The sequence below is a fragment of the Lipophrys pholis genome (genome assembly GCF_963383615.2).
Source record: "Lipophrys pholis genome assembly, chromosome: 9".
Lineage (NCBI taxonomy): Eukaryota > Metazoa > Chordata > Actinopteri > Blenniiformes > Blenniidae > Lipophrys > Lipophrys pholis.
Window position 1 is genome coordinate 26,884,663 of NC_137639.1, and position 12,474 is coordinate 26,897,136.

The 12,474-nt window shown below is 45.0% G+C and overlaps 1 protein-coding gene across 1 annotated transcript; it reads left to right on the top strand.

Moving 5' to 3' along the window:
• Window positions 1-558: 558 nt before the first annotated feature.
• meox2a (mesenchyme homeobox 2a) lies at window positions 559-9,780 on the top strand. Its single transcript, XM_080471579.1, has 3 exons — window positions 559-1,740; window positions 5,444-5,616; window positions 8,781-9,780. The coding sequence occupies exons 1-3, from the start codon at window positions 1,176-1,178 to the stop codon at window positions 8,997-8,999; spliced, it is 957 nt and encodes a 318-aa protein (XP_080327705.1). The 5' UTR covers window positions 559-1,175; the 3' UTR covers window positions 9,000-9,780.
• The last annotated feature ends 2,694 nt before the right edge of the window (window positions 9,781-12,474 follow it).

Here is a 12,474-nt window from a genome sequence, read left to right on the forward strand (position 1 = left end):
TGTGGTTTGAACATATAGATTTATAACGGGCTTTATTGTAATAAAGAAAACATTGTGTCACTAATTTGTGGTGGTTTTCTAAAAATTTTTTATTGAAGGCAGCTGTTTGACCTACGTGACCTCAAATCAAACGTGTTTGTGTTTGATGATGTGTTTCATTTCAAATTGATATAAATGACATTAAGGAAAACGAAAGAAAAAAAAAGGCAAAATGTTTGGTCACGTGCCATTAAATTAAGCTCTGGTCATTTCTCATAAAGGTTAGCAGGTAATTGTTGTAAGACGACCAAGAATGAACCCCTGACTTTATATATTCAAAGTAAACGGGAGACGAAACAATGGACGTCGGAAACCATTCATCAAAGCAACAAGCATCCTTCCACAGGAGGAACAGTATTTCAAGGGGTCAAAACTGATAAAAACAGAGTGACAAGCTGAGTTAACCCCTGACACCCCCTCGCCACACTCTCCCACTTCCCCTCATACGACCTCCTCCTCCCCCCTTGGCCCCACCCATCAGCCATTAAGGCTGTTTTCTTGCAAAAAAAAAAAAAAAAAAGAGCGAGAGAAAAGATGGCCACCGGAGGTCAGATCCAAGTCCAAAATAAATTGCCTTCTTTCCTGAGGCTCAGCCATTTTAATAGTACAGATTTATTGAGCTGTGCTTTTTGGAAGGGTGATCGTATGTATGTGGTCAGTAGCGCGTATGCAGTCTGTGACCCAGCCTCCGTCTCACGTTACACCCTATTTATAACATCCCCTCTGCCGGCTCCCCTCGTTCTGCAGTTCCTAGGAACCTCCTCCTGCTCCTGAGGCTCGAGCTCCAGTCCCCTGCTCCTCCTGACATCTGAGAGGCTCCTCTGCAGCCTGTCCTGGGCTAACTGTTTATCCTGTACAGCCTGGCAACTGGCCGCACGCTCCGGATTACCACAGGACACCCCGTTTCCAAACACTTTCTGCTCTGACTATTTTTTTCCAAACTGAGGGGAAAACTTTCGGGATAGCCAAAAAGGAAAAAAAAAAAACAGAGCGAGAAGCATCTCGGATATGCGCTTGTGATTTCTTTTTGTGTGTTTTTTTCGGTAGATACAGCAACTTTATTTTTCTCTTCTCACCTTTTACTGGTGGGCTGGTGTGTGTGTGTGCGCGCGTGTGTGTGTGTGTGTTTGCACACGATGGATCACACACTCTTCGGCTGCCTGCGGAGCCCCCACGCCCCGGCGCAGGCCCTGCATCCCGCCTTCACCCAGTCCCCCCTCACTCTCCACGGACGCTCGGACCACGTCTCCTACCCGGACCTGGCCTCCTCCTCGTCCTCCTCGTCCACCTCCTCGCCGTCGCCCTGCATCATCTCCAGCTACCCGGGCGACGACGGCCTCTTCGCCGGCCAGCACCACCACCACCACCACCATCCCCACCGTGGCCACCTGACCTCCCAGCAGCATCACCACGCGCCGCAGCACCACGCGTCCTGGCATCTCCCGCAGATGCCGTCGCCCGGGAGCGGCGGCGCGCGGCACGGCCTCTGCCACCCGCACTCCCACGCCTCCCACGACAATGGACCCACGGCTCCAGACCTGGGCCACCCGGGCGGGCCCAACATGTGCGCCAGCACCCCGAGTCTGAGCAGCGGCAGCACCCCGACGGGGGCGTCGTGCGTGCCGGCAGACTTTGGCAGGCAGACGCTGTCACCTGCCGAGGCCGAGAAGAGAAACGGCAAGAGGAAAAGTGACAGCTCAGGTAAGCGGAGCCACAGGGAGGGGGTGGGGGTGGGGGACGCGGGGGACGGGGGGGGGGGGGGGGGGGGGACGATTTCTTTAAAAGAAAGCAGATCAATGCTAATGGTGGAGAGTTTAATCTACTGTCCGGCACAAATGAGCTGCTCTCCACGCAGACTGTGGAAATCCTCTGGAGGTCTTTGCACATAAACACGAGCGTTTTTAAAGAAATTCCAGGCTGAACGCAAACACCTGCATCACTCAACAGCGCAAATGTTTGAAAGTCCTGCAGCTCTGACAGAAAAGCAAAGCAAAAATGAAAGAAAGAAAAAAAAAAAAAAAGAGAGAGACCGAAACGCGGCTCGGAGGTGTCGGCTGACACGCAGCGAGCAGACGGGCTGAAGCGAGGAGCAAAAGGCCACATCAGAACCGAGCGGGCTCGTCTGACGGCTGCTATGACTTGTTTTAAAAAAAGACGGAGTGGGACAAAAAAAAAAAGAAAAAAAAAAAAAGAAAAGAAACCTCACATCTGGTTTGTTGCGACACTCTTTAGAGGGCAGAAAAAGAGGCACACAGTAAAGAATTAATGTCGTGGATTGTAAAAGACTGCACCGGCGCCTCGCGGCACACTAAACACCCCGGCAGACGCAGGCTTCCCAGGCTTCGCTCTTCTCCCAATTCTGCAGTAACAAAATAAAAGTTCCAGTGCAGCAAGAAGAGAAACTAAACAAACGTGCCACATGTTTAAGGTGGAAAATCATGTTTGAGTCGTCTGAAAGGCTTGTCATTTTTCATAGTGCCGTTTTTAATGGGCTGTAAATTATTTTGATATTTCATAAATTCTTCCAACGTGTTGCTACTTAAAAGACCAATAAAAAGATTGATTTTTAAAGCCTTAGCGCTGTGAATTTTGAAGCCTCTTCCTCTCGGTTCATTTAAAATTTGTAAAAAATGTTTACTTTGTGGCATAAATCTTAAATTCTAACATTGAAAAAAGCCATTTTCCTCATGAAAGACCTGCTTATCTGTGAAAACGTCAGTGTTGTTCATGAGCAATACTGTCAAATTATTGAAATCTGAACCCACACACATCTAATTCCACATTCCCTCACACATTTTATGACAAAACGCCTCATTCAGGACTACACACACACACACACACACACACACACCTCACAAGATCACACCTCTCTGATGACCTGCAGCACATTTCCAAACCTGCCGTCACCACAATAATCAATCACGGCGTGACAAACAGCCGGGGTCGGGTCGCGGGAGTTCTCGCAGGGAAAGTGATATTAGTGAGAGTTTCCAGGGAAGGCGCGCTCGCGCTCTGAGTCGTCCTTCGGAGTATCGCGGGCCGATCCTGCGCCCGTGTGAAGGCCGCCGTTGGATTTTCTCCCATGATGCCGCCTGTCACTCCAAAGGGGTGTCAGAATCAAACGCTCGGCCGGCTGGAATCAACCACACAGTTAAATGCAACCTAAGGTCATTTATTTCTAAACTTCACTCATATATGCAAATTCCTGCATCGCCAGTGAAGCGAAAACCCGTGAATTTCACAGTAAACGTCGGGTCACATGCAAACCAACGCACAGCTTCTTTCCCTCCAATGTCAAACTGTGGTTAAGTTGCACCTCCGCCTTCCGAATCCCACTCCTCTTGTAACAATAGTTATTGCACACTCATTACATGTGCCCCCCCCCCCCCCCCCCCCCCCCCCCCTCCCCACCCTCCACCCCCCCCTCAACCCCCCAAACACCAATCAGGCTGATTATTGGTGTCTGGGCAGGCTGTTGACTCAATCGGCTGTCTAAATATCAGGCTGCTGCCTGTTGCATGCGATAGAGCTCCGATCCAGTTTCGCCATCTGGACCCCAAACTTGAGTGAAACCTGAATTTAGATACAGAAATAATAACAAAACCTGAGAACTCATTTCCATGCTTGAGTTTTCACCCTCCCCTCCCCACTTTCTTCGTTTCTTTTTCTTTTTTCTTGCTTAAATATGAAGCATCTCGACTTTCTGCGTCTAATACCCAGTTGTGACTGTTTCCTCAAGGACGGCCGCAGGGTAACGAGATGAGTCCGGGGCTCTGCTTTCTTTTCTTTTTTTTCTTTTTTTTTTTTTTAGGTCGTGGGAGTGGTTCTCTTAAAAAAAGACTTAATAGGCTTCGGGACCATAAAAAGGTGCGTGAAGTCTTATTTAGTTGTAAAATAAAAGAGGAGAGAAGAGTCTGATGTCTGGTGCGTTTGATTTTCATTCTTGTGTGCAAGGAACATTTAAAAAAAAAAAAAAAAAATCACAACTTTCACTGAAGGAAAAACAAGCAACACATGTGTTTCCACCTAAAAAAAAAAAAAGAAAAGAAATGACCAGTCGTTTTTGCATTATTTTTCAGCACTCTAAAACGATGTGCCCTGTCTGGTTTGCGTGTATTTTTTCTCGTATTATTCCTCCTTTTTTGTGGAGAGATGAAAGTTACAGCGGGGACCTAATTGCTGTGGTGAAGTGACTGTGTCATAAAAGCCCGCCGCTGGTTTTTTAACTCCAGGCCTGCTGGTTTCTGAGGCAGCTGGCTGTGTTACCCTTTTTTCTTTTTTTTTCTTTTTTATTTCTCTTTTCACAATGTCTGTGTTTACCAGAGAGAGAAAAGGGAGAAAGCCGGGGGGACGGGTACGTCTGAAGGGCCCCGCTTCAATCAGCGACACTCGGGTTGAAATTACAGGGGAAGGGAGAAGGAAGGTCAGAGAGGGGCTGCGGGTCAAGCAATCATCTGTTTCATTGCGTAAAAAAAAAAAAAAAAGAAGAAAATTTAAAGTGGAAAGTTTTTGTGGAGAGTTTGTTTTGTCCTTGCAAGCTAAAACTGTTCTCGAAAAAACAAAACCCTGAATTCGAGAAAGATGAGAGAAAAGCAGAAGCGGCGGAGCTCATCGAAATCTTAAGTTTCTCCTCTCGCGTGGCTCTGCGGCGTTTGTGAGTCTGGCCCCGGCTCTGCGGCGACTATTTACAGTTTGGCTTGATGCAGGACTGCTGGATTAACACGCACTACAGAACAGGACCGCAGATGAATTAGCATGCAACTGGAAGCCGGTGGGGGGAAAAGAAGAAAAAGAAAAAGAAAAACCCCCACAAAGGCTTGCTGACGACGGGAAACTTTCCGAAGGCAAATGATCCATATGTGTTTTCTTCGGAAAGTTTTGTGGGAAGAGGAAAACAAGAAGATAAGTCAGGAGTAAAAGCTTCATCACACAATGAAGGCTGAACTAAAATCACCACTGCTTCCAATCTTATCCCTCTAATTGTCTGATCTACTGTATTTGTTTGAAAAACACAGAAGTGTGTTTCAAATTCTGGTAGCCAACCTTGACTGATTGTTTTGAAAAAAAAAACCTGCCGATTTCTTTAAGACTGAGATAAATTAAACCCATGCCGGCAGTATAAAAGCCAGTCTATTGTAATAGCACAGCTGCCACAGTCAGACCCACATGTGTCGCAGCCCATGAGTCCTTCCAGCCACTTAAAGTATTCATAAACAACGTCTGAACAATAAAGTGTGACTGACAGCTCCCATTGTTTCTCTTACCTTGCCTCTTCTTCCCCCCCCTGCTGACTTGCACCTGCCACATAACATTGAAAAAAAAAAATATATATTTTTTTCAATTTTGCTGGCATATAAATCTGCTCTGAGAGCAACAGAAAAACCGGTGTGGTGTTTGGTTTCAGAGTCCCAGGACGGGAATTACAAGTCAGACGTGAGCAGCAAGCCCAGGAAGGAGCGGACGGCGTTCACCAAGGAGCAAATCCGAGAGCTGGAGGCCGAGTTCGCCCACCACAACTACCTAACCAGACTAAGGCGCTACGAGATCGCAGTCAACCTTGACCTCACTGAAAGACAAGTATGTTCCTGCCCCACCGCTGCATGTTTCCCCCTGGGTTTAGACATTATCGAACCCGCCACCACCATTAGCACATTAATGCCATGTTGTGAAAACAGAGGCGGCCTCGGGACGGCGAGGAGGCTTTTCGGCTCGCTACTGTGTTTTTGTAACTCCGGTGCGAGGGGCTATTGTGCTCCAGATGTGGCTGTGTGACGGGACTATCATATTCCAGATGTTCCTGTCTATTCTTTCAGGCCGGCCACAGCCGAGGCGGGGAGAGGGGTTGAAGGAAATGCTGTCTAGCAAGTCACTTCCTCTCTCCCACTAACCTCTGAAAGCACAAATTGGTCTCCGAGCGTGGGCCGCTCGCTGTAAAACGCAGGCACATGAAATAAATAACAGGAGACAAATGGTTGGTGGAGGGGGGGGGGGGGGACGCAGGAAACGGCGTGGAGTCTGTTCTTCTATGACACCCGTTTGGAAGCTGTAATTCACACTTAGTTGACACCTTGCCAATGATTTCCCGTAGCACGCTACAGTGTGGATCGAATGTAAAGAAAGTGCGAGTGTGAGATATCAGTGTCAGGCGATGCCCCGACGGGAAATTACAACTGAGGATCCTCAAAATGTACATGTTTGGCAAACTTTTATAAATATCAAATGTCATGCCGTATCAGAATAAACTGTAATGAGTGCGTCGGCAAAGTCCTACAAAACCAGCTTGGATCCCCAGGAGGGGAATAACAACTCCCTTCAAACAGCAGGTGTAACCAAAAACAAGAGCAGTGGCTCTATTCCATGGAGGCGCAAGCTGCTTGGACAGAACTGTGAGAAAACTATCATTAATGCTTTTACTTTCAGCTGCTTTGGACTTAAATAGGATCTTTACGCTCATATTTGACCACAGATCAAAAAAAAACCTAAATCCTGTGCAGCCTCACACGTAACACCCTGTCGAAAACAAGTTTTTTTTAAGCCCCCTCCTCACAGAAAACCAGTTTTTCTCTGATGCATATTTCTGCAAACCTGTGAGATGCAACTGGCCTTGCTTGTAATTTGACACCAGAATCAACACCTAAAGGCAGAACATGTGGCGACAAACCTGAATGACTTCAACATACATGCAGTTCATCTTACAAATTTGAAATACAGACATTAATGTCACGATTAAGTAATGCACCCGTATATATGAGAATTCTCTTTTAAACGTTAGACGAGTGTTAATTCAGTAAAAACAACCAAACGCACTCTTTTTAAGCTTCAGACATCAAAATGCTAAAAACCCTTTGCGCAGAAAACTTAAAACTGAAGTTCGCCATAACCGAGGAATAAAAATGTCCACAGGGGTTTGCTTGAAGGGGTTTTCAAAGTATCGCAGTAAAGCTGCACATTTGGCTTCAGACTCCTCGGTCTGAAGGCAAACGTTAACTGCGACAAAAGCACCATAAAGCATGTCGATAGCTTCGTGTTTCAAAAGTGCAAAAAAAAAGAAAGCAAGAAAGAAAGAAAGAAAAAAAAAAAACTCCAAAAAGGCAAAACTCCCGTTAACTCGGCGGGGCCACTGAGCGCAGACTTTGCCACCATAATTCCACTTCAGCCTCCTTCCAGACTGTAACAATTAATCATCCTGCGGCTCCAAGCAGCATAAAATGTGCATGAAATTTCTTTAGCTCATGCCGCATGCGTGTGACCTCAGTTTTTTTGTCAGGGGAAAATATACAGCAGGAGATACTGAGGTAAATATTGGCAATGCAATCAGTCGGCCACGGGGCTCGATTTATGCTGTGTGAGCTGTTTGGAGAAATGTGATGGATGTTATGTCTTTGTAGGCTGTGAAAACTGGAATAGGCTCAAAGGTGGCAGCGGTGGGACTTCAGACCGGGACCCTAGAAAATACTTTTTTCATGCGTGTTTTTAATTTGATTTCAAATAAGTAGTGAAACTGTGATGTGGAGCGCAGCAACGCAATGAGACGGAGTCGATACAGAGCCGTTTTTAGGTCAACTTAGTGCCGCTCAAGCCTCTTTTCCAAATAAATTCAACGAGACCTATATTCAATTAATTGGCCCATACTTTTCTTTATTGGTTTTGCTTGGTGAAAAACTTGGGAGGACATAGTTGCTTCATGCTTACATTTTCATAATGACACTTCTGACGGGATTGAACATGCATGAAATAACTTTCGTCCCATATATTCAATATCAAGAGAGTTTACAGTGACGTTAAGGAGGACTTTTTTAGTGCGACCGTCCTGTTAGAAACCAGACTCATCAGTGTAAAATAAGCTTCTCTGTACTGTAACATTAAAAAAACACAGTAATATGAAATGTTATGTAGTAGAAAGATAGCAGAAACGTCCACTCATTATGCATTTGTACAACTAAATCAATGTTTCTGGGCCATAAAAGGATTAAACGAGCCACTCTGAGTCTCCAGAGAAAGACTTGCCAGTGTAGTTGATATACAAAATATGAGTAATTTGGTGCAAGTGTAAATTTAATCTCTTTTTCCCCTGAGTTACCTGACAAGCGGTGCAGGTAGTCCGGGTTTCATGTGCACGCATGCACCTACAGAGTGAAGTCCCTGAGTTACTGCTGGAGCCATAAATAGAGGAGATATTTTGCTGCCGTTCGGCGGCTCGCAGAAAAAAGGCCCCTCGGCTTGTAAAGAATCCGACGTGATACCCGGCGCAGTGTCCACCCCCGACGTTTAAGACAAACGTTTGTGCTGTCGACTAATGTCCTGGCCCATGTGACCCCCCACCCCCCCACCCTCCCCGGGGACTGACACTCCCCAAAAATAAACCCACCCCACCCTGTGTTCGGCCTTCCAAACTCCCCCCCCCCCCCCATTCTGGCGCATGTGTCGACACTCAGGGAGCCTCTGCTGCTTCTTGACGTGTAAACCGTTTTAAGCAACAGCTTAATCATCAGTCTGGGGGACGTAAATACGGCCGAGGCTGTTGAGTCAGGGAAAAACAGGTAGATGCCAAGTGGCAGATGGAACGGCACAGCGACACATAATTGCTGGCGCTCAGAAAGCTGCCAAACTTTGAGACAAAGTTGCCGCCGAGCGGTAACGCCCCCTAATTTGCGTTTTTAGTTTTTCAACGGCTGTTCGCCCTCTCTTTAGGAGCAGTGAATTTGACGCTTACTGTCTCGCAACCCCTCCCCCCCCTGCAGGTGAAGGTGTGGTTCCAGAACAGGAGGATGAAGTGGAAGCGGGTGAAGGGCGGCCAGCAGGGGGCGGCGGCTCGTGAGAAGGAACTGGTGAACGTGAAAAAGGGGACGCTGCTGCCGTCGGAGTTCTCGGGGATCGCGGCGCTGCACCACTCGACGGACTCCCTAGCCAATGAGGACAGTCACGACAGCGACCAGAGCTCCGAGCACGCTCACTTATGATGCACACGCACACAACCCCCACCCCACCCCACCCCACCCCCCACCCTCACCCCACCCCTTGACTCCCCCTGAAGGGACAGGCCCTGCCCCGGCCTCAGGACCGTCCTTAGAAGGACTGCTGTTTGCTGATTCGCCATCGTCATACAACGATGCTAAATAAGTGTACAAATGTACAGTTAGAAAAAAAAAAAAAGTAAAAAAAAAAAAAATGGAGTCCTCATGCAGGCAAAATGTAAATTTCTCCGCACAAAAGATGATGAAATATTTCAAAGTGCCATTGGTTAAAAGAATGTCCTTAAAAATGGATGTATCACCGTTCGAGATGTGTTTTGGTTGCAGAAATAGTGCAATGCATCTTTTTTTTGGGGGGGGGGAACCACATTTAGGTGAACTGTTGTAACATTCCATGTTATTTGCCCTCGAAGAAAGTCGGATTTGATTTGCACTGTTGAATCACATGCAGTCTGCGCCTCAAACCATCTCCACTGTGTACAATGTAAATTGCGATGTAACTGAATCACTGATCCAATCAAGTGCCAGGAAATCAAATTTGCCGAGCTAATATAAGTGATGTGTAAATATTTCTCAGTACTGCCTTACTTTTAACAATAACTCTATACCCAGACGATTCAGCTCATGCAGTAATAAACACTGACGGTCGTCCAGCTGACACTTTTTCCACCTGGAGATGACATTTTGCAAACAAATCTGAGACCTGAAGTAAGGATTTGATTCACTCTTTTTCAGGGATGGTTGCAAATTGAATAAAAACTTAACCAGTGGTAAATGGAATTTCTTATGAATTAACTTTTTTTTTCCCTCCCCTCTCTCGGTCTATGCAGTCATCCGTTGGTATGAATCCGAAGTGATGAGTGTGTTTGTGTCGCGGCGGGAAGCTGAAACGCATTAAAACTCGGAGTGGAGAAAAGCCGGGGATGTGGGTCACCTTTGCCTTGGGGGCAGGGCCGGTCCGCAGTGCTGCCAAGAGTCGGGAGAAAACCCGCAAAGGATGGGATTCGGTTACGGAATCCAGTTTGAAAATAATTTCTGGACTTGATCTCGTCTTTCACCACACTGTGATTACGCATTTTAATTTGTTTGAGAGACACCTCGCGCTTGAGGTCTGCGCAGCCCGCAGGATGAACGTGATCCAGAAAATAGTGATTCAGTGCAGAATATTCCCAAACATGGTGGACGCTCACCGCAACAAACACGCCCCTTAAATTCTAACATATGGATGACATCAGGTCAGACTGCGGCGGCCTGCAAACACGGTCAAACAAAGCTGCGCCGCTTCATGTCTGCTCGTCCCGCCACCTGCATGACCGGCTCTGATAAATGTGAGTAAACGTTTGCATTTTGAAAGGATTGTCAATGTGCGTAGCAACCAATAACATAATAACTGACAGTTGTGTAATAATTTTGACAATTTTGAATGTTATAAAGCCAATAATGTAAAAAACAAAATTGTAAAATAAAGAGTGTGTATCCTGTATATGTTGACTATCCCACCTGTTATATAGATTTGTGATAGGCAAACTGCAATAAACGTAACAACAGCTTTAATATCCAAGAAATGCAGCCCGATTTATGCATTATCGCAATATTAGTAACAGTTATAACATTTTGGAAAGATTTTTTAATAATGCAAATGTAATAATTTATTAGAATATTGGTTATATGTTATAATAATAATGGCTCACCACCTGCAGGCAGGTTCTTAATCGGTGCATTGTGATCTGGGTGATGGTGCTCAGACTGTCACCCCCGCGACCCGGAAACGGATAAGCGGAAGAAAATGAATGAATGAATGAATGTCGTATTACATTATTGGCTAAAATTACACTTAAAATGGCAAAAATTATTACGTCATTGGTTGTTACAAACATGTTTTACGTAATCTTTCAGCCATTCGCTTGAGCTTTGGCTTCAATACATTGTTCGAGGATACTTCAGCAAGGCGGGGAGTTCAACTCCCAATCTGGTACTGAAAAGTGACCCGCACCAAGCTGATCGGGAAACCGGAAGCAGAATCAGACAAAGCCGTCTCGTGGATCACAGTCATGGCTTTACGTTCACTTAAAGCGTTCATTTCCAAAATGGTGTTTTATCGAATCTTCAGCCTGTTTTCATAATATAACTTGCACACAACTTAAATTAAGAATTTTTGGAATCAAATAACGACTTTTCTTCAAATCCTGAATTGCTCTGAGGCTGGTGTAGGAGGTCATATTTACTGTAAGTTAACAGTAACCAGATCAAAAATGTATTTTAACAATATTATGTAGAACTCATAGAGACCCAAAATCAAATCCATTAAAAAAAAAAAAAAAAAGTTTCTTATACAGCTGTAGCCTTGATGTTAATACATGATATGTTGTAAGTTTTCAAGTCTGCAACAATTACAGGTGATATTTTCAGAAACGAGGTGGAAAATGAGCTTTGCTTTCTACTGAATCAGTTGTAAATATCGAAGCACAAGATTATTATTTTTTTTTTCAAGGTTTTCAAGAACGCAAATGACATTATTCTATGTGAAAAACCAGTTTAAATGTTGGGATTTAAAGAGTTTTGCAGACACTAAAAGTTTCATACATTAATTAACCTTTTTTGGTTCATGTGAAAGTTCTTTTCTTTTTTTAGAATAACTTTTTTAGCTTCCATCTGATCCAAAAATGACCGAATATATAATACGATGTATCATTTGTCCTGTGGGAGGCTTGTCTTGAGTTAAATTTTTGCAGCCCTCCTTGAATAACTGACCTTTAATACAAGTTAAAATGTGTCAAAAGTTGGGTGAGTTTCAGTATTTCAGGCCTTGTCGAACAAGCAGAGCAACAATATCAAGATAAAAATGCAACACAGCTGATAGATAAATATTCTAATCTTGGTTTGTTTTTCTTCAAATCACATTTTTAAGTGACACACGGCAGCTCAGCTCAAACCTTTCGGTCTGATTCAATCCAAATGAGGCAGCCAGAGTTTCCTCTTTGTACAGTTTTCTTTGACCTCGTTCTAATGTGAACAAACGTCAGATCAATTTCTACCTTCCAGACTGGTCACCTAAAAATTGGGTTTTTTTTCTCCTTCAGCCTCAGCAATGCACCACATGATCAGCCCTGATTATTGACACTACTGTTACACTGAGTGAAGTTTACACCCTGACCTGGTCCTCCAGCAGCTGACCTCTTTATCTCACGATCCAAGAAAACACACTTTCCACAAAACTGGGCCTCACAAACAGAGGCTCCTCAAGAGAGGCCCTCATCTGGTTTCACAGGCCGAATTGTCTAGTTACAGAGTTTTTGTCCATAAAAACTAGATAACAAAGAGTCCAAGAGGTTAACCACTACACCTGTGTGAGGATAGATAATGTGGAGTAGTTATGAATCATTTCCTACCCGAACAAGACAAAACTTGTTTTTCGAGATGCAAAACTGCTGCTTAATGACGCCACATTCAACTTTTCATGTCA